Source organism: Oryzias latipes, chromosome 2 (genome assembly GCF_053564925.1).
Source record: "Oryzias latipes strain Hd-rR chromosome 2, Olatipes_Hd-rR_3.1".
NCBI lineage: Eukaryota > Metazoa > Chordata > Actinopteri > Beloniformes > Adrianichthyidae > Oryzias > Oryzias latipes.
The window spans coordinates 14538837-14560445 of NC_136238.1; the positions used below are offsets into that span (position 1 = coordinate 14538837).

Here is a 21609-nt window from a genome sequence, read left to right on the forward strand (position 1 = left end):
AATATGTAAAAGATAAAAGGCAACTGCCTAAAACAACTTTTTAAATTTAGAGCTTTCTTGGATCAACCACTTTGCTAGTAAAATAAATGTTTTATTTTGGCTAAAAAAAAAAGACAAAACAAAGCTACCATGTGTTTTCAAAGACACTGATATGTGCTGTAAATGACGTACACCCATGCCAATGCTGGGAATCCCAGCACCCAGGAATATGGGTGAGGCGGCTTCAACACTGTGAGCAATGGGACTGTCCACAAGCAGAGAACTGGAACCAGGGCGATAAGGAGCGCTCACAATGGGCTCCGCTCAGGTGGCACAGGTGGTCGTCTGTCATGCGCCGCGTGCTGAAGATAGACCGGGAAGCTTTTTTGACGGTGCCAGCAAGCGTCTAAGGCTTGTGGGTGTGCGGGAAACAGAATGAAGAATGAGCCCGCCTCTTCAATCACGGCCATGTTCACACAACTGCATCACAAACACTAAAGAATTGTCCTGAAATTTGAGCCTAATTTATTTTTCAGAGCACTTTAAGGCAATGTTGTAAAAGTTGAGTAGTCTTTGAGTAATATCCACTCACAAAAACAAACCTGAAACTGCATCGGCGAATATTTGGATGCTTAATGAACAGTGCGGGTGGATGTGACATAATGTGGCATGTATAATGAAGGTGGCGCAGCAGTCGGAGGGGGAAGGCCCATTTACTCCGCATTCAGCTGATGTGGAGCCACAGAATAGGAAAAACGTTAGCTATCTATCAAGTCAACCCACTGTGCTTTTTTGTTTGCCTATGGGATTTGAACGGTAAAAAAAAAACTGGTGAGAGATGATGAAATTCCCTTAGTAGGACTAAACTTTAAAAAAAAACAGAAAATAAGTGTTGGAACTTATCTGTGACTGATATATCTTTGCTTACCAAAAGTCAACACGCCTCTTCCCTAAAAGTAAAAATGGGAACCTATAGTCTGTCTCCACAATCTCCTGTCCTCTGTCGGATAAAAAGATCCTTCTAAAATGTCACTGTGCAGGCGATAAAAAAATAAATAAAATAAAAAATAAAAAAAACAGCAGCTGGCAAATTTACATGAACAAATGCCAATCACTTCCAGAGATGGAATCAAAAAATAGTTAGGATATTTTAAAGAGAGGTTATTTGCCAGTTTTATTGCACTGGCTTAGTTTGAAGAAAAGAAAAGATTATCGAACTGAATATTTTACTTTTAAAAATACAATATTGATATATTCGGAATGCACAGTAGCATAGTGGTTAGGGCCTCAAAGTGAGAAGGCCCTCTGTATAAACTTTTCCTGTTTTCCAGGTTTTCTCTGGGCACTCCGGTTTCCTACCACAGTCCAAAAAACAAAAACAAAAGGCTTCATAGGTTTATTGCTAGGTATGAATGTGTGTGTGTGTGACTGTGAAGTGTGTACATTGCCTTCATTCAAAAGTAGCTACTACAAACTCCAGGAAGGTTTTGGTGGCTTCAGAATATGTATGAATGGAGACAATATCAATTTATTATGATTAAACGCCTTTTTTCCTTTTGTTAAAAAACTCCATAATTTCATAAATGTGAATTCAAGTTTTTTTAAATACCTTGTGAAAAGAAAAAAATGAAGACAATTTTATTTTCTTGTTGTCTGCACTGTACCAACAGCGTGTCATGGCAGCTCTGCTTTTACCTTGTTGCGCTGTTTATAGGTGTGCTTTGTGTTTGCCCTGCGGAGGGGCCAGAGCCTGGCGCAGTTCTGCGCATCGGGAGACTACTTTTGTAGTTTTTCTCTTTGGATTTTGACTTCTTTTGGGACTTTTCCGAGCCTCCCTTGGGGAGCCCAACAAATTCAGTGGCTGTTCCATGGTTTTTCTCAGTTGTTGGCCTTGCGCAACACCGCCCTTCCTTACCCAGCGAAAAACCAGAGATTCCCAAGGAAGTACGGAGGAAAAGAAGAGGCTGCAGGGCCAGGTGAAAGCTCCAGGAGAGGAAACGAGTCGTTCATACCAACAATCCATCCCTCCTCAACAAAACTGATGAGCTGATGGCACTGACCCGGCTACAATGGGAGTTCTGGAACTGTAGCCTCATGCGTTTGACGGAGAATTGGCTGAACGGACCAACTCCGGAATCAGTGGTTTCCTTGGAAGGGTTTAAACCAGGGGTTCCCAAATCCAGGACGGCAAATAAGGCAGGGTTCCAGAAACCCTGCCTTATTTGTTGCTGATTACCTGGATCAGGTTTGTTAAACTGATAAAGAGCTTCAATGGCAGGATGGTTGGAAAACATGTAGGACACCGGCCCCTCGGGGCCTGGATTTGGGCCCCCCCTGGTTTAAACTTTCGCGTGAGAAGGAGAGTGGAAAGAAATAAGGCGGGGGACTCTGTGTATGTCAACGAGTTTCCAGGATGCAGACGCGACACCCGCAGTCCCTTCGGTTTATGAATGGCATCCCCTCTATGCCACCCTCCCCAAATTCGTCCAGTGCATGAAGACCCACACCAAGAAGAAAAAGACGCTGGATTTCCTGAACGTCAGTCATGCATACTTCTCTGTTCCTCTCCCCCCGTTTGGCCGCCCTGATCACAATCTGATGCATAAAGACACCAGTATTGCTGCAATTATTTAAGTATCTATTTTTTGTTTTTGTTTGATGTGATATCTAGTGAGCTTTAATTGAACTAACTCTTAGCTGCCATGATGAATGAATTTCTCCTTGTGAGCTCCCTGTAATTAAAACCATTTTTCCTCATAGGGATGCATGTGAAAGAAAAAAAAAAGAAAATAATCTATTTGATTTAGAATTATAAGTTTAGGATTTATTTCTCTATCCATTTTGACTTTTTGATTTTATTTGAATTTCCAGTCATTTGTCAAATCTTGATTCATTCTGTGGTAAAGAAGAGCTGTTTTTCTTATAACTAATGGTTTAAAGTGTCAAAGATGCACCTTTGAGTAGCATATCATCAGTCTGATGAGTAGCAAAACATTTTAAGGAAGAAGAATTTCAGTCCAGTTGCTAAGACTGAACTACAAGACAGGGACACCTGGACGAAGGTGAACCTTCACAGACAGTTTCATGTACATCATGAAACTGCCTTGAAGGATAATTCATGGTGGATATAAGAAATGCATTTTTTACCCAGCCCATAGCTGGTAACCATGGTGGTTACCAGCTCTCTATATTTGTAACATACACAATCTATGAACGTCAAACATATAAATCAGTTGGAGTTTTATAGCCTCATGCCTTCGGGTGGTGTAATCTAATTCTAAATTACTAGGAATCACATAACATTCTAGCTTCTACACTGGGAGGGAGCGACAAGTTTATGTACATATTTTTTGGACAAGCGACCAGCGGCAGATTTGACACACGTCAAAAGAGAAGCGGCGAATGAAAAATTCCGGACTTCCTTTTTTTGTCTGGTTCAATCAGCTGGTAACATTAGCTTAGTTGTTTCAAGCTCTATAGTTCGGATGCAAACTGAATCATACTGGTTTGCAAAAATGTGGCTTTCGTGATCAATGGTTACTTGGTAGACCACTAAAATAAAAAGACTTTAACCCTTGTGCTATTCTGGGCACTTTAATATTGGGAGTTGGGTCATCTAGACCCACTAAACAGTGCTCTGAACCTTTTTTCTTCAATGATTTGTGATCTTCACTGGTGTCCATGGATTACATGAAATCTTTCCACCTTTATCCACCTTTGTCATGGTAGGGAGAACACGTCAATGTAAGGGTGGGGTCATCTAAGATAGCACAACGGTTAACCCTTGTGGAATTCCACAGTTTTGTACACTTGGGGAATCACTTGCGAGAAACGTTGAATCATTTTCCCAAAAAAAAAGGCACTTCCTTTCCACTGTACACAATATGGGGTTTTACTCTTTTGATAAGATGATGACTTAACGGCAAAGTTTAAAATGTCCAGCAAACCTCAAAAAACACATTGTGATGATGGCCTCTTGGAGAGCGACTCAGCAAATTCTAAGTTCGGGTGATTAATGGGTATGCATAGAAAGAGGTGACCAATTCAATCATGGCTTTCTAGCCAGCGGATCGAGCAGTCAAATCCCTTCTCTTATGCATCCTTGAGCACTGCTGATCCTTACAGATAATTAGAAAGACCCGTGGGGCATGTCTCCCCACCGTTCACTCTCGACACCTCAAACTCTTCCTCCCCCGTCTTCCTCCACCCTTAGCACTTAATTTGTTGTGTCAGCAGGGACACGTGCGTCCTCCCAGGGTCTAGTCTGTGCTTGTGTCAGACAGAAAACTGAGGTTGTGCTTCCGTCAAAGGAAAAAGGGGGAAACTGCTCAGGGTGCACATTAGTTGGTTTTTGTTTGTACCATGTAAAATGGCATTGGGTTGTTTGGTAATCACAGCGTGAGCCGAAGGATGCAAAGAATTGTGAGACTGCATTATTAATAAAAGCCCCGGGGAAATGGAGTGCTGAACATGGATCACTACCGTGCAGCCTGCTGACAGTAAGAAATTCACAATAACTGCATAATGTGTTTTGGAGGTAAAATGAAGAGTAAAAGAAAAAAAGGAAGTGAATGTTTTCGCATCAATCACGGGGACATGAAAGTATGTTTCTGCCACTTTGAATGCGAGGAAGTTCAATACACCATTTCTTCTAAAATAATATAAAAACTGTTAAAAGGTGAGCCTTAATTCAAACCCTATTCACTGTGGGTTGACCCGTACAGGTCAATATATAAACATATATATATATATATATATATATATATATATATATATACCGTAATTTCCGGACTACAAGCCGCTACTTTTTTCCTGCGCTCACAGCCCTGCGGCTTATTCTGTGACGCGGCTAATTTATGGATTTAATTGGCGGCCGCCATGTACGAACATTCGGGCTCGGTGAATGGTTTTGTATGCGCCATCCACCACCAAGCACAAGTCATTTTTTTTAACACACCTCTGAGCAGCCAAACAGCATGGAGGTCACTTCAGGTCTTAGACACTTCAGTCATGGTTCAACAAAAAGAAACACGCATGCCCGGCCGCATCCCAGAATCCTTTGGTGCCATTAGACCCAACGTGCACTTGATCGCCGCTACAATATGATAAAGCTTTCAAGTTAAAAGCAATTGTTAAAAGCACCGTGAAAAAATCCCCCATCAGTAAATGGAAATGCCGGTCAGCTGCGTGACGGAGAGAACAGCGCATGCTCAGAAGTGTATTTACCTCTGAGTCATAGTGACTCGGCTGGCTGCACGTAAATATGTGTGAATAACATCAGCTTTTATTTTGTCGGGACACGACTGGAAACACAAATCCATTTGGTCGTTTTTACGGTTTCTGACTGAGCGGAATTTTGCATTGAAAAGCTCACAGCCGCCGTGTGAGCTTTTCGGACAGGAAGGGGAGACAAGGAGCCCGCTTGGCGAGCGCGGAGCGCAGAGGCGTCCGGGGAGCAACAAGTGTTTGTTGTGAAAGGAAGCTTCTGACGAACGCACCGCGCTGAGGCGCGCGTATCGCGCTGAGGCGCGCGCTATTTTACTGATGTTTTTTAACCAGCCCCGTTAGTACCATAATGCTGCCGCGACACAAGTGGAAGGAGAGCTGTTCCTTTTCACCCCTCCATGCACTGCTGCTCCTTGCTCATTCTTAAACACGAACAACAGTGTGGCGAGCCGGGCGTTGGCCCCGCCTTTAGCCCCTAAGACTCATGGGAAATGGGGGATCGCGGATGTAAATTTCCTCATCATAACTGAGGGATGTAATGTTGATTATATGGTTACTGTTAGTAATTTTATGTATGATACCTAGTTTGTCAATAAGTTAAAAAAAAATAAAAAAAAATAAAATAAAAAAACCCATAACTGAGGAACTTGTGAACAGAATAGAGGTCCATGCTGTTTCAGATGTGGGTGTAATTAGATACATGAGCTTGAGACAAGGCCAGTACTTGCCCACAGTGAGGTAATGAGCCATGCACACTCTGGTAGTCAGGACGCGCTTTGTCGAGGCAGCGGCTTGTATACTGATGCGGCTTGTGTATGTGCAACAATATTTACGCACGTTAAAATAGGTGGGTGCGGCTTGTAATCGGGTGCGCTTTATAACCCGGAATTTACGATATATATATATATATATATATATGTTAGGCAAATTTGTGATATGCGTATTGCATAAAAAAATTGCAATAAATGGTAACCATATATGTGCTAAAACAATCTTATGGCAGCTAGAAGTATTTAACGAATCAAATGGCCCTCTTTACGTGGTTGACCAATCGGATGCAGCCCACTTTATGTTAGACGCCCGCCTCCTATGCAGACGATGGTCATTTGGAGTCTAATCTAAATTATGTTGACGTTTATCTAAATTCAACGGTTGCAGTAAAATGGAAATGATGTATTTAGATGTTCTGTTTTTCGTTCTTGTATCGCAAGTTATATCGTCATCGCAATATCGATCACTAATTTTGCATATTGTGAGTCTACCTCATCTCGTGCAGATGAGGTATAAAAAAATAAAACGCCCCTCTCACCCTTCCGCGGGTGGTTTCTCATCCAAGCTCAGGTCCTGAACTATCTTAGCTGTTCCTAGCACTACGCTTTTCTGGACTGAGAGGTCTGAGGTCTTTCCAGGTATCTGTTGTAGCCACTCCTCCAGCTTGGGGGTTACTGCCCCGAGTGCTCCAATTACCACAGGCATCACTGTCACCTTCACTTTCCAGGCTTTCTCCAGTTCTTCTCTGAGTCCCTGGTATTTCTCCAGTTTCTCATGTTCCTTCTTCCTGATGTTCCCATCGCTTGGCACTGCCACATCCACCACAACGGCTTTCCTCTGTTCTTTATCCACCACTACAATGTCTGGTTGGTTCGCCATTACCATCCTATCAGTCTGGATCTGGAAGTCCCACAGGATCTTTGACCTCTCATTCATTCATTGACCTTGGGGTTTCCAGTCCATATTCTGCACACATGTTCCTGTCCATATTATTCTAGCCACTTTATTGTGGCGCTCCATGCATGTTTTCCCTGTCAGCATCTTACGCCTCTTTGCACAGCCTACACCTTGGGTCTTGTCTGGTGTGGTAGATCTGAGCCTCTATTGCTCTGGTGCTCAGGGCTTGTTCCTGTGCTGCTATATATCTATATATATATATATATAAAATTTTTAAATTTGGGGTCCAACCAATGTTTAAAAAAATTATATTTTCACAATGCACCTAACCATTTAGTTGAACAGGCAATTATTGGTTACAATGACATTGGAAAGTAATGGATTACACTGATCCACATACTGAGCAAGCAAAGTAACAATTGAGAGAGAAAAAACAGCTAGAATGATTGCCATATATTATTGATTTTGACATAAAAAAATATAGTTAAAACAAAACTTTATGGCTACTTAGGAACTTAGGAAACCAAAGAAGGGGAAAAAAACATTTACATGCTATTATCTTTGCGTCATTGTTATTAGAGCACTGGCTTGACTTGTGAGACACTCGCTGAATTTTTCCTGTGCGTGTTTAACATGCCGCTGACAAATGCTGAAGTAGAGCACTTCCACTCCAGGCTGTAGCGCATTTGCTCATCAACTGTTGTCAAAAAATTGAAATGACAGGAAGCATGTTGCATCTTGGTTCATAATGATAATTGCCTTTCAGTGCACACAGATTGTTTTCATCCCTACAGTTAATTGTGCTGCCCTGTCATACCTTTTATTAATAAATGTAGAATGGCTGAGAGCCCCGAAATAACATCTGTTTGTTGTTAAATAATATTCTAATGTTTGATGTTATTTTGCTGCATCAAATTCACATTTTCAACTATATGAGCAGGTGTTCACTATAGGAAAGCCTACATAGACGGCAATGCACCAATTTTTTTTCCCAAGTCGTACAGATGCTATGACATGTTCAGACTCCTGTGCTGTCAAATACTGCACCTCTTTTACAGCACGGTGTTATTTAGGTGACACTGTGGCATTTGCTATTTTGTCAGCGAACGGAAACAGCCTGTGTGTTCAGCGCAAATAGTAAAAGGGCGAACAGACGTAAGATGGAACCGTCCAATCAGCGAGTAACCTCACATCCCCTTTAAGAGACGTGCATGACTTTTTGGTGCAGTGGCACCAACCTAGAGGGTTTGACAGCAGTTTAATGGTGAGGTTTTACTCACTTTGCAGTTTCAATAGTGTTACATATCAGCACAAAGCTGCTTTTCACAGCTTTCATAACCCGTTGGAATTTGGTTAATTGACTACGGTAATTTAAAGTGCAAAAACATCAGAGATACAGCTCCAGGTGTTACACATATAATAAATCTTTGGGTAAATCCCAGTTGTATTCCATGAATGTACCCCTACGCTTTGCCTAACACTCATTTTTTAAGATACTCTTTAATTAAGATGCTCTTAATTATAGAGGAAGTGGCTACACAGCCCTTCAAAATAAGTGAATTAATAGACCACATTTAAAATTAAAGACTGACCAAACAAACCAACACAACCTTTTAACAATTTTTATGTATGGGCCAGGCACACTAATACTGAGAGACAGGGTGTCTACAGATTCATAGAAGTGAAAATGAACAATGTGTCCAGTTTAGAAAAACATCATTAAAAACAATGAAAAATGCAAAAACATGACAAAATAATAAAGTAGTGTGGTAGTTCTCTATGACGGGGTTTAAGGGCCACCTTAAAAGTAAGCCAATATATAAATTTACGAGAATAACGTAGTGCAATTATGAGAAAAAGTAATAACTAATGGTTTCCAAACCTTCTGAATGGCTTTCTTGCTGTTACATATCATGATATGTTAATCGTTTACAACATGTCACCTGTAGGAAAAAAAATGCATAAACATTTTTCCTCCACAGAGCGCTGCATCTTCAAATTTTGTGAGGGACATCTGAGTGCCCCGTTCAGGTTTACCCATATCCGCCCTCAACTAAGGCACTAGACAACACCGTCTTTATCTGTATGAGATTTTCCGGTTACACTCTTGTTCTTTGTCTGTTATTTTGGTTTCTTTTTAGGCTCTACAGCCCCAAACAATAATAACATTTGACAACGCCTATTAAGTCTGGTAGGTTCTGGTTCTTTTTTGTAATTAGGAAGTCTCTACTTCCTACTATTATCATTTCTCTGCTCCATTTCAGACTTTACAAATAAAAAGCTTCTGATGCAATCTGCTAAATTAACAATCAGAATAACCTGGATTGCAGTTCTTATGTTTGTACAATTTCTGAAGTATTTCTTTTTTTTTTCTCTCCATGTAATGCACAGACTTGACTTGTGATGTGGATAACATCCACTCCTGCTCATTATTTGAGTTTTTTTTGAGTTCTTTCTAATAAATCCACCTTGTTTCTTGCCATTGCTCTTTTCCCCCTCACACGTTTCTCATTGGTTTCTAGCCTTAGTGGTATTGTGAAACGCAAAAACGGTATGTTTTATGGCATTAAAATCAAGAAACTAACACTGGAAACCCAAGGGGTACTTCAACAAGTCCTCGTGCTCTGAAAATATCGGAAAATCCTTTCAGTAACAATGATTGTTTTCATTTTTCTGGTGAAAAATGTCTCAAGATCACAGTTCCCTGTGGTTATGTCCTTGGTGTAAAAGTGACATTTTCTATTTCAGAGGCAAGCTTGCGTAGGAGAATATAACCAAAAAAAAAAAGAAAAAAAAAAGAGAACAATTTCATCAGAAAGTACAAACGTCGGCATGTTGAGTCAGTTGAGACGGACTGACATGACAGACACAGGAGCACAGCTCAGAGATGATTTGATTCAAAGATTTCCTTTTTACGGCGAAGACGGAGAAGAAGGGCGAAGTGTTAAGGGTTAGCTAATGAGTGCAGGCGCGATGCTGTTTGCTCAGCACCGAGGGGGAGGTGGGTGACACTCGGAGGCTTTCCAGCTATAAGGTTGACCAGATTGGATCTCTGATTTCGGGTTGCATCCCAAGGGGAGCCAAAGGATGCAAAAGTGAATGTAGGAGAATGCAAAGGAAAGAAAAGCCGACGCAGCTGAGGAAGTCAGTTCTAGAACAATGATGAGGCTGGTATTTAGGGTGGTCCTGACGTGCACATCACAACTCAAAAAACTGATTAGAGATCTCAACAACAGTTTAAAAAAAAAAAAAACTAATATTAAAAAAAGCAACAATACAATTTGGAATTCAAAATAAAATTCCTGAAACCGAAACACAATTACGAAAAAATGAACAGAAACAAAAACGAATTGTTTCGGAAAACAAAAAATACAAAAACCAAACAAAATAAGAAACCGGAAAAGGTAGGTAATATGGGTCATCGCCGATTGGATGATGACGTTTGATTTTTGACATTTAAGCTTTTTCAACTACGTCTGGTAACTGGTAAAGGTTTTACAAGTATCACGCCGAAAAACGTTTGGTTGAAATGATGGACGAACATAATTCAATCAGCTATGCCCCATGGTACCTACCTTTGACGGTTTCTGTAAAAAAGCTAAAAACATTTGGGGAGAGAGAAGTCATTTCCAAGAATGGAAATGAGATGTTATAAACAGAAACAAAAACAGAAGCTGGAAAAAAAAGGTACCACCAGGCACCGTTGATTGAACGAAGACATCTGTCCATCATTTTAACCAAAAGTCATTTGGAATGACGTTTTTTTCTTTTGTTTCATTTTTTTATATTTCCTTTTGAAAATTACTTTTGGCTTCTGAAATGCTTCTCGTCTTTTTTACAGAAACCGGAAAGGGTAGGTTCTATGGGACATCGCTGATTGGGTGATGATGTTTGTTCATCATTTAAACCGAAAGTCACGTAAGGGTTAATGGCCGACGAAGGGTGCATTATCAGAAATTAATGCACGCCGTAAAAGCCTTTCTTCCGTGAAGTGTTCGTTCTGATAATGAGACCATGGTATAAGTGGCCAATAACCCACTTATACCATGGTCTCAAAAAAGAAATGAATATTCTGTTATTTTTTTGGTTCAGATCCCTTTTTTTTCCCCAAAAAAGCAGACCAAGTAGCCAATCAAAATCAAGTATTCACTTGGTCCATTGTATAATTGGTATGAACAAACACTGGATATGCTCTGTACTTATCATAAAACTTTTTAAGTTTGCAGCTATGGCGCATTTGTAAAAAGTCAAACGTCATCTTCCAATCACGTTCTGTAGTACCTACCTTTTAAGATTTCTTCTTCTGTTTCATTTTTTTTGCACTAAATTTTGATTTCAGGTTCTTATTTTGCTCTCCTTTTTATTTTGTGTAATTTTTTTGTAATTGTATTTTGGTATGTGGAATCTTATTTCGATTTCTAAAACTTAATATTTTGTTATGCTGTTTTATTTGTTGGGATGTTTTATATGGTTTTACGTTTGATGATTTGTTAATGGTATTTCCACTTCACGGCCACAGTAACTAGCAGTTCCTGACTAGGCTTTAGCAATAAAACACCTGCTTACGTCTCCAAACAGGATGTGATTACCTAGGAATTTGGAGAAGGCCTAGTTTTGTGTGAAGGTTCCGTATCGTGCATCGTCATTAGCAGCCGTAGCCGCCACGCCAGCGGGGCACAGATCTGATCTCAAAGTTTTCCTCCCGTTGTTGTCATCCCAACCTAGGCAGAACATGTGTGTGCGTGTGTGTGTGTGTGGTTACCACAAAAGCAACCACCACCAACTCCCACTGCAACTCAAAAAGTGAACGTGGCCTAGATTCAAGCCTTGTAAAAAAAGTCTTACTCCACCCCCGGATAAAGGAAAAAGAACAAAAAAACAAACAAAAAAAACTATCAAAACCGTCGTCCAGCAGGGGCTTGAGTGCCAAAGCCTATCATTTCACCAGCGTAACCATGGCTTGCTGAATCTGTTCTCCTTTCATTACCCTGAGCCTGCGGAGAGAGCCCGCGAAAGAAAGACAGAGAGAAAGGGAGACAAATTAAAAGGCCCCCGGAGCTCTGCATACACTCACATCCAATCCTATATTCAATTCGGTGATTGATTTGTTCATTAAAATACATCCCAATCCTAATTATTCCATTAATAACCCAAAGACTAATGAAAAAAAGAGGGAAAGGAGGGACGGTGGAGACAAGAAGAGGCAGACGGGAGTCAGAAAAGGCGAGAAAGAGGTCAATTTTCCCCCCATTCTAGTTACCTGCTGAGGATTCATTCACACTGAGGATATGTGGCCTGGAGTTAAAAAAAAAAAGAAAAAAAAAAGTGGGTGGGTGGGGAACCCCTGACCTCTCTGCGGTGGAGATGAAAAATGGCCAGAGACAAAACCAGGCAGGAGGTGGGGTTACAACAAACGGGAAGAAAAGATGGAAAACAAAGTGTAAAGGAAAAAAAAAAGACAGATGAAAGAATTGGGGGCAAATAAGGAAGATAAGTATTTAGAAGGGAACGAGTCCGTTCAAGGCACACGGAAGTGAAAATACGGAAAGAAGGAAATAAAAAGTTGTAATGAAATAGATAAAAACAAATAAACACAAACAAAAAATAGGAAAAGGAAGTGTAAAACAATAACGGAAGTATAATAAATGAGAGGTCTTTCGAGCACTCCTAAAGAAACCTTTGTGAACAATGTGTGTGAGAAGTGTGAACGCCTGTGACATTGTGTGCAGAGGGGGTGGAGTAGCCCCCCCCGAGTGTGGCTCTTGATTAATGGGGGCCATTATCTCAATGCCCAAAACACTCAGTGATGAAGAGTTACTGCCTTGCGACCGGTCTCGGCCAATCAATTTGCAGCACAACAGTCACCTGCCCGGGTCATACCCCACATACGGCCGGAGTTTGGGCTGTGGTGGCGGCGTTGGCCGGCTGCCATGACATTAGAGCGTGGTCCAGCAGCCAGACAAAGAGGAGTTAACATTAAAACATCTGCAGATCCATGTTAGACTAGACTTTTGATGCTCCCATCGTCCTTCTTATTCAAAAGTATAAAGTGTTGACAACCAATGTGTTACCAATGCCAAACAGTACGGTGGCCGAGAACCGCCATTGCAGCAAAAAAAAGAAAAAGGAGCAAAAAAAGAATAGCAACTGCAAACAAAAAAAAGGAAATGCAAATAAAAAGTAAACGGTGCAAATAATACCTGCCATCACAGCAAAAAAGAAAAAAAAAAGCGATGCAAAAAAAAAAAAAAATGCAAACACAAAAAAACCGATGCATCTAAGAAAACGGCTGCAAATAAAAGAAAATTCACAACGGAAGGGAAATCACCACAAAAGTGACGCCACAAAAGATTGGGGAATAGTGTCTTGAAGGTACACCAGAAGTGGATTGGCTTTTGCTATTCACACCGCTGCGAAAACAAAAGAGGAATACAGGAGTACGAACCGTCAAACGAACGAGAAAGTGACGTAAGTGAAAATGTTGGTGTTAAATGTTACTATCTGTAATTTTGATGTTATTTTATTTGGCCAGAGGTAGCCCCAGGTTTTATTCTGGTTATTGTTAGCTTTGGCTAACGCGCAGAGTCACCTATTCCAGTGAACAGAAAGACCACTAATAAAGTTGCGTTCACGCCGAATGCAATTCGCAGGCAAATTTGCGCCTTCCGCCTGTCCTTTGCCGCGCGGCAAAGCCTCTGCTGGCCGCAAGTCCAAAAATGTGTATTAAGAGCTTGTATCCCCTAGCTGCGCCCACGCGTTCTCGGCCACCGTGAAACAGTGGTTTTTTAAAAAAGATTTACAATTTGTCCTGCCCCACAGCACCTCCCATGGACGCAAAAGTCTCATACAAGCATCTTGAGTTCTTGTGATGAACCGGAGGAGTCACACTGTATAGCCCTTTAAGAGCTTAGAGACAAGTGACAGAATTGGGACGTAGCCTAAGTCTCTTTAACCCTTGTGCTATCTTGTAGGGTCCAGATGACCCCACTCCCAACGTTAATCTTTATCATGGTAGGGATAACACGTCAATGTAAGTGTGGGGTCATCTGGACCCCATAAGATGGCACAAGGGTTATTTCGTGGGGTCCAGATGACCCCACACTTGAATTGACGTGTTCTCCCTACCATGACAAAGGTGGATAAAGGTGGAAAGGTTTTGATGTAATCCATGGACACCAGTGAGGTTCACAAATCATTGAAGATTAAAAGGTTCAGCGCACTGTCTTGTCGGGTCAAGATGACCCCACTCCCAACCTTAAAGTGCCTAGGTTAGCACAAGGGTTACTCTTCTATTTTCTAGCTAACTGAAACTCCATCCATACTTTAGAAAACCACACCGAGGTTTCATACTTAAAAAAACCATTATATATAAAGGTAGCAAATTTAAAAAGAGCAGGAAAATGGCTGTAAAGAGTTCCCGCCATTAATTGGGTTCATCGCTAGTCAGTAATGCGAATTAAGAGAGATATAGCTTCCTAGAGAGGCTTTTAGAAGAACAAAAAAACGGTGAGGTTAATTCAGGATGGAAATTAGCTAAGCAATTTATGAGTAATTATTCTTTGAGTAAAACTAAAATTAATTTGGGGACCCAATCATCCACTTCACACGATGGCTCTACTTGTACTTGTACGACTCAAAAACACAGATAGTATCAGAAAAAGTAAAGATTCATCTGTATGAGCGCAGTATTTGACATGCTCCTGATCAGTACAAACAGGTCTTGTCTGTAAGCCTTAGTGGCCTTCAGCAAAGACCCTTTTACTGGAGTCTACATTATTTTTTACACCTTCTTTCCTCTCTGGTTCTTTTCCGTCTTCTATCTCAACAACAGGCCTTTCAAACCAAACTGAAGAGCTGGGGAAATTATTCTCCCCTTAGCTCGGAAAATTGTGCATCTCCTGAAGGATGCTCTCTCTGCTGGAGGACAGCTTCCCCATCATTACCTTGAGAGCGCCGACAAAAAAAAAATCACTCAGACAAGAAGGCTCTGAGTTATTTATTCGTATCGCACGCGCCAACACATGCACAAAGAGACCCGAAGATAAAATGTATATTTATATATTTATGTATAAAATAAAACGTTGGTTATTTATGGTGAATGCACAAAGGCTTGGCTAATTTCTACACAGAAAAGAAAAATCTCAGTGCCATGTGATGGAGAACCACTAAAAATCATTTAAAAAAAATATAATCCTAAGGTGCTGTTTTAATTACCGCTTCTTACTTTAAAAAAATGAACCAGTTTAGCTCGTGCTGGTTTGCGGCGCCTTCCGTCCGTGAAACCCGGGTTCGACTCCGGGCTGCTCCCTGTTCCCTTCTCTACCTCTGACGGTTCCAAGCCCGGTTTGAGAAGGTTGTGTCAGGAAGGGCATCCGGCGTAAAACATTGCCAAATTTACCATGCGACTCGTTCGCTGTGGCGACCCCTGATGGGAGAAGCCGAAAGTGGAAGAAGAAGACTTTAAAAAAATGAGCTCCACAATTCAGACTTTAAAAACCATCTACTTAAATAGACTCCCTACTATAATTTTGACGAAATAAAATATAAGGGATTCCTATACAGTTTTGCTAGTTCCAAATGAAAACATTATTAAAGCACAGTTAGCTGCATAATTATCCTCAGAGGAGGACCTATTTAAAGAAGAATTTGCAAAAAATAAATAAAAAAAGCGCTAAAGATAGCTTAGATAACCAGAATTCCTGGTTTGCACTTATCGTAAGAGTCTGTGTCCAAATTAGAGCTAGTGTAAGTAATTACAAGTGATAAGATGTTCCTGTAAAGGCTTTCAGGGAAAATGCTTCAATTAGAGAAAATCCAATTAAAGAAATCTCTAGAAAATGCTGAGACCTCTTGTTTTAGGTGTATCATTAACTTTACAAAAAAAAAGAAAAGAAAACTATTATGGAGCCCAAATGAGCCTGATTAAACTATCAAGGTCTCAACAATTTCTATCAAAAGATGAAAAAGCCATGAGCAGTGTTGTATGACCCACATACTGACACGCCCTCACTGATCAGAGCTGCATATCACAAAAAAACAACCACAAGGCGCACTTTTTGTTGGTTTTATTTCCATGGCAACCGTTTCATGTTTTGGTCACCTTGGGGTGATGGGCAGGTCTACATAATTTTTTAGAAAAACTTTAAGATTTCCTTGACAACTGAGATTTCAAATGATGCTCAAGGAGTCAGGAGGTGAGAGGTCAAAATCCTTAGACTTCAGAAAGGGGTTCTTATTTCTAGAAAGTACCAAAGGTGATTATTTTATTTTATTTTTTTGAAATTCAACATTTGACTAAAGGTCAATGATACTTTGGTTGTGGTTGTAGATGTATGCTGGTGGCGTGTGCATTAATTTTCATAAAGATTGCTTTGACACACATATTCGTTCCACATATTAAGGAAAATGGTTAAAAAAATGCCTTTTTTTATTTGTGATAATGACAAGATGATTATTTCTATTGTTGGTTTTATGATGGTTACTGCTATTGACTTTTCTAGTATCAAGAATATAATGAATGTATAGTTATATACATCTATAGCCTTTCCTATCTATCTAAATGAGTCTCTAATAATGTATCCTTAATATGTATAGTTAGCAGAATGCATGATGGTTAGTTCAAGTGTATAAGTAATAGAATGGAACTCTCTCTCGGTGTCCTTTCATCACACACACACACACACACACACACACACACACTTTTCAGCTTTTATTCCCCTTTCTTTCTTCTTCTTCTCTCTTGTGTTAGTATTGGTTGTTGTCTTTGTGTTGTTTTTTCAGTGTATTTTAGTTTTTTTGTTGTTGTCTCACTTAAATAAAAAAAAAGGTATCCTAAACACGTTTTTTGGTTTGGTAATCTTTTTTTTAAAATTGAGTACGATAAAAGATTTTGGGCCCATTTATTTTTGTACGATTTTTCCTGCTGTGATGTCATCTTTATTTTTTTTTTTTGCGTGGGTGGGTGTTGTTTACTATTTTAAAAATTGATTTTCGCTAGGTACTAGGTGCACGCAGATTTCGGTGAGTTTTTCAGCATGTGGGGGGACGTTTTTGTTCCAAAGCAGTAAGAAAGAAAGAAGAATTGCAAGAACAACATGGTCCTTGCAGTCAAGGACAGCTGTGGGGACCATAAAGATCAAGAGGAGTGACTAAACGGAACAAATTCTTTGATTTAAATCAATACTAAATAAGAAAAAAAAAGGATGTGTTTGATTTTCAGTGGTGGTTATCCAAACCTAACATCCAGATTAGGCGGTAATTGCTGTCAATCAAAATCTGCCTATTTACCCTGGTAAATGTCACTGCACTTTGTAAGCCGAGGCCAACCCTGAATTATCTTTTTCCTCTCTTCAGAAGCGTCCTGACATTTCACCCCCCCCTGCTGCCACAGGTGAAATCGAATCTAATTATGGCAATAAGTACCTGCTTAAGTAACCTGTTCCTGGAGCTCTTAGAAGTCATCCATCATGCGGGGATAAAGGTTTAAGCTCTCCCACACTGACCTCCCAAACCCCATAAAACCAGAGTGCTCATCACTGACAGATGACTGTCAGCTACAGGAAGCAGGGGTAGGCGGAGCTTTTTTATCGACCCATGCTAATCAATTCCAGTGGACCTGCTGAAGGAGCAGCTGCTAAATGAGGGATTTTCTTGCCTCTAAAAAGCTTTGTTTATGAGAATGCAGTTAAGAGACTGTGTTTATCATGGTCGCAAAGCTGGTTAAGTAGCTGCTAATGGTAACATTTGTGCGTTTTAATGCTAACAACTTAGCTTTCACTGAGTGATGGTCTCTCGCGTCTCAGCTGCAGGCATCTTTTGCTATATAGTCGACTTTTTTTAATTTTTTTTTTTTTGAAAGTTATATAAAGTGACTTTTGGAACGACTCCACCAATTTCACTAACCTAAAGTGCCAGATGGTTCGTTCCATTAGACCATCTGGGAACGCGTACTCGGAGAGTGTTGGAAAAGCGAAAGCGGTTTTTGGAAAAAATAAATAAAAAAAAGCAGGTTACCAGCTGTCCATCACATTTAAACTCAACTGAAAAGGGAAAAAAAGAAAAAAAAAACAGCTTCTTTGAATTTAAAGTCTTATTGGATGTAATTAGGATGAGTGCTGGAAAACTTACGAGACGCTAACTGATATTGCACTTTGAGTGAAGCGTTTGATGGACTTTCAAGGCTCGCAGCGAAAAATGTTTGAAATCTTTCTTTTTCTTCCACTTAACTACAAAATGGTATCTTTACAGCCAACTACTGAACAATACAGCTTCGTCCAACTGAAACGACATATTTTTAGTCACAAGGATTACCAACGATTTCTTGATGTTTATGTTGTCAGACTCAACAAAACCTAAAAATTGATCAAATTCGTGACAGGTAGAAACACTATCAGTCCTTGTGTAATTTATTGAAGCAACTGGTGCAAGTTATTGTCACCAGTTAGTTACACTTGACCTTCAAATGATACGTTTGCATAGTCATATATGAACCATAATTCGATAAAAGTAGCTTTACCCTTCCTCAATGAAGATGTCGCCGGCACGTCTATACAACACACGCTCATTGACATACCGTAATTATTCGATTGTTTACGTGATCAATGGCATACCTGACAAACAGTAATTCCAGCTGATTCTGACACAAAGTTGGCTTTGTACCAATATGCAACAAATCGCTAGCATTGTTGCACAACGACACAAAGCCACATTTCTCCGCGAGAGGATCAGCTGATTGCAGTGTTGCATATCGCATAAATCGCATAAACGGTTAAAGCGTCAAAAGAATGTCAACAGCTAAAGTTCCGTTGTTAAAGAATCAATGTCAAAGCTGTTGCCGGCAAACAAGAAACACCATGCACTCATTAATTCTTTAGATTGTGTTTGTCATATACGCATCTAACGTAATTAAATATGGATTCTGAAGCTGAGAAATGCAGTTCAGCACTGATATGCAACACTACTACGGTAAGGTTTTTGTCCTATTTCCCTATATTGAAAGTTCCATGGTTACAAACTGGATCTAACACCAGATCGCGCGTATTTCCGGTCTAATAACGGCTGCTTACCTTGGCTATTTGGACACACCAGTTGAGCAGAAGCTGTGAGCCGATGTTATCCTTGTGCTCGTGCACGTAGTCCAGGAGGCAGCCGTGGGGCATCAGCTGGGTGACCAATTGGATGGTAGGGCTCAGGCAGACGCCCAGCAGACGCACCAAATGAGGATGCTCCACGCTGGCCATGATCAAGGCCTCCTGGGTGAGAAGTGAACAAAGAGACAGAAACGGACTAAGAGGACTGATGTGTTTCAGAGCTTCAGGTTTGAGTCCATTTTTCTCATAATGATTGGGAGTTCCTGTATTTTTACATATAAATTAACTCCAATGTCATTTGACATTTCTGTGAATTCTTAAAAAAAAATAGTTTTTATAGATTTCTTATTTTTGTTTGGTTTGGGTTTGATTTATCTGGCACAAAAAAAAAAAACACGTATTTTTTTGTGTCAGAATAAATTGAGTGTGATACAATGATGGCTCAATTCTCAATCATATGATTATCCTCGGGTTAAAGTTATGCTTACACTGCCTTTGGCAACGCGCGCTTAAGCGACCTCTTCCAATGAAAAGTCGAATTAAACGCCAAAACGTTTGCATTCGCTGCAGTCGCTATGTACAAAATGCATGACCATCGAACGCTTATTAAAAGATAAACTAGCTTGAACTTTGAACAATTAGTGACTCTGCTTTGGTGGCAACATATGGATGGTATCTCTTATACTTCACAGAAATGCCAAATGTTAGAAAATTGATCATGAACAAGAAATTGCCAACCTAGTCTTTTATATATCGGAACAGAGCAATGACAGAGAAAGCCTGGAAAGAGATTCACGAGACCAGGGTTGGCCAGTCCTACTATGGTTTATAGGCGTCACCTAATGTAGATGCAATGTGTCATTTTATTCTTGACTTCACCCGGTGGCTTTTGTTTGAAGCCATCTTTTCAGCCCAGTGGTTAACACCATGTTCAATGGCTATAAGATCACCGGACCACATTCTTTCAAAAATGAGCAACAAAAACTCAAACACGCATGCTTCCCATTTGGAACACTTTCATTCTACACTTGCACCAGTGAAAACATCCAGGAAAGAAAAGTTCTCCTGTGGGTGATGCAATTAGCCCAGCTCACCCTCCGTAATTTAGCTCCCTGATTTACAACAAGTGGAGCTGCACCAGAGCAAAGACAATACTGAAGGACCTCACTCATCCAAACAATGGACTCTCTGTTGAGGTCAGGGAAATGTTTGTTTCTTGAAGGCACACACAGAAGATGAGGTGGAACTTCTTTCCACAGGCAATTCGGGCCGTTAACCGGAACACCTAACACCCTTTCCTGGACTCAACCCCTCCAGACAACACGCCACTCTACCTCAGCTGTTTTTCAACAGGGAATTCTCTACACAGTATCTGCACAGTATTGTCAACACTTTGGTAGCACATGTACACTTCCCACTGTCATTGCTGTGTATATTAGTTGGCTATATAGTCATGTATTTTCTTGAAATTTCAGTTTGATACTTAGTTACTACTTAAAACGTTTTTATACTTACTGCTCATGGGCCTTGCACTGTTTTGAACTGTCATGCCATACATTTCACTACATGTTGTACTATGTTTGTACACACAACTGAAATTTGAATTTCAATTTAAAGCCTTTCTCATGTTAACGATTTGTAAGTGACTTATAAATAAAAAAGGTGTATACAGTACTTGTGCTGCACTTTTCTACCTTCTTTACCTCTGCACCACAGTGAACCAGTATAAAAGATCATAATCTCAATTGAACACAACCATCACCTTGATGCAATTTTTTTGAAAACTCACATTAAAAAGGTTATTAAATCTAGTCACAGAGGCAAAAAAGTTTTAAATCTGGGTCTAATTATGAGTATTTGTGTTGTAAACTTGACCTGTTCATTGTGTAACAGCGATCTAACATCTGACTGAACTGATTCCAGTTTCTTTGGCTTTCAAACCCGCCTCAAACAGAAAGTGTTGCATAATTTCTGACGTGTTTTTGGTTAATTACCCAGAGTCCTTCAACTTGATTGGGACGGCACAGAGTAAGTATTCATTGTATCAGTAGAAATTCTACATGGATCGCTTTGGCATAAAAAAAACAAATCAAGGACATTTTGACCAAGAACATCCAGATAAACAAATTATGCCTTGCCAGATCTATGCCTTATGAAATCATATCAGCTTTGAAGACCTCTGTCAGAATTTGCAAGTCAAAAATCCAGGGATGCACATTTTACCCTGAAGCAAGTTTATTTTAGTAGATTTTGTCAGCAGAGCTATCCGATCATGCATCTATCATTTATGAATAACACTGCTGAGGATTTCAAATACTTCCATCTGGAAGGCTGCTGCATGAAGTGAACACTTGTGTGATGCATACGTCTGGAATGCATGTCCAGAGCTTTCTCAAAGGGATACAATCCCTCTGATTTCAATCTCATAGGGCGGACAGACAGCGTTCAACTGTCTTGACGATGCAAACCTTCCTAAATGTTGCACTGAAACGTGCTTGCCTACAAATTCGGCGAGTGTCAGATTTCAACTTGCTTTTATTCTCTGCCTTCCGTCCCCTTGTAAGCAGATGGACGTGGACGTTTGAACAGTTGGGACTCGACGTTAGGTAATTGTTATTGTGGAGCTTCGAGCGGCAGAGTGTGTGGC

General features: G+C 40.3%; 1 protein-coding gene across 8 annotated transcripts in view; it reads right to left on the reverse strand.

The window, feature by feature from the left end:
- Positions 1 to 21609, reverse strand: part of si:ch73-383l1.1 (receptor tyrosine-protein kinase erbB-4) — a 350557-nt gene that overhangs the window by 24957 nt on the left and 303991 nt on the right. For 7 of the 8 annotated variants that reach the window (XM_023964991.2, XM_023964982.2, XM_078933288.1 and 4 more), the window contains exon 20: positions 18939 to 19124. In XM_023964991.2, the coding sequence (XP_023820759.1) occupies positions 18939 to 19124 (186 nt within the window). The remainder of the gene's footprint in view (positions 1 to 18938; positions 19125 to 21609) is intronic. The other variant, XM_078933265.1, reaches the window with a different exon arrangement.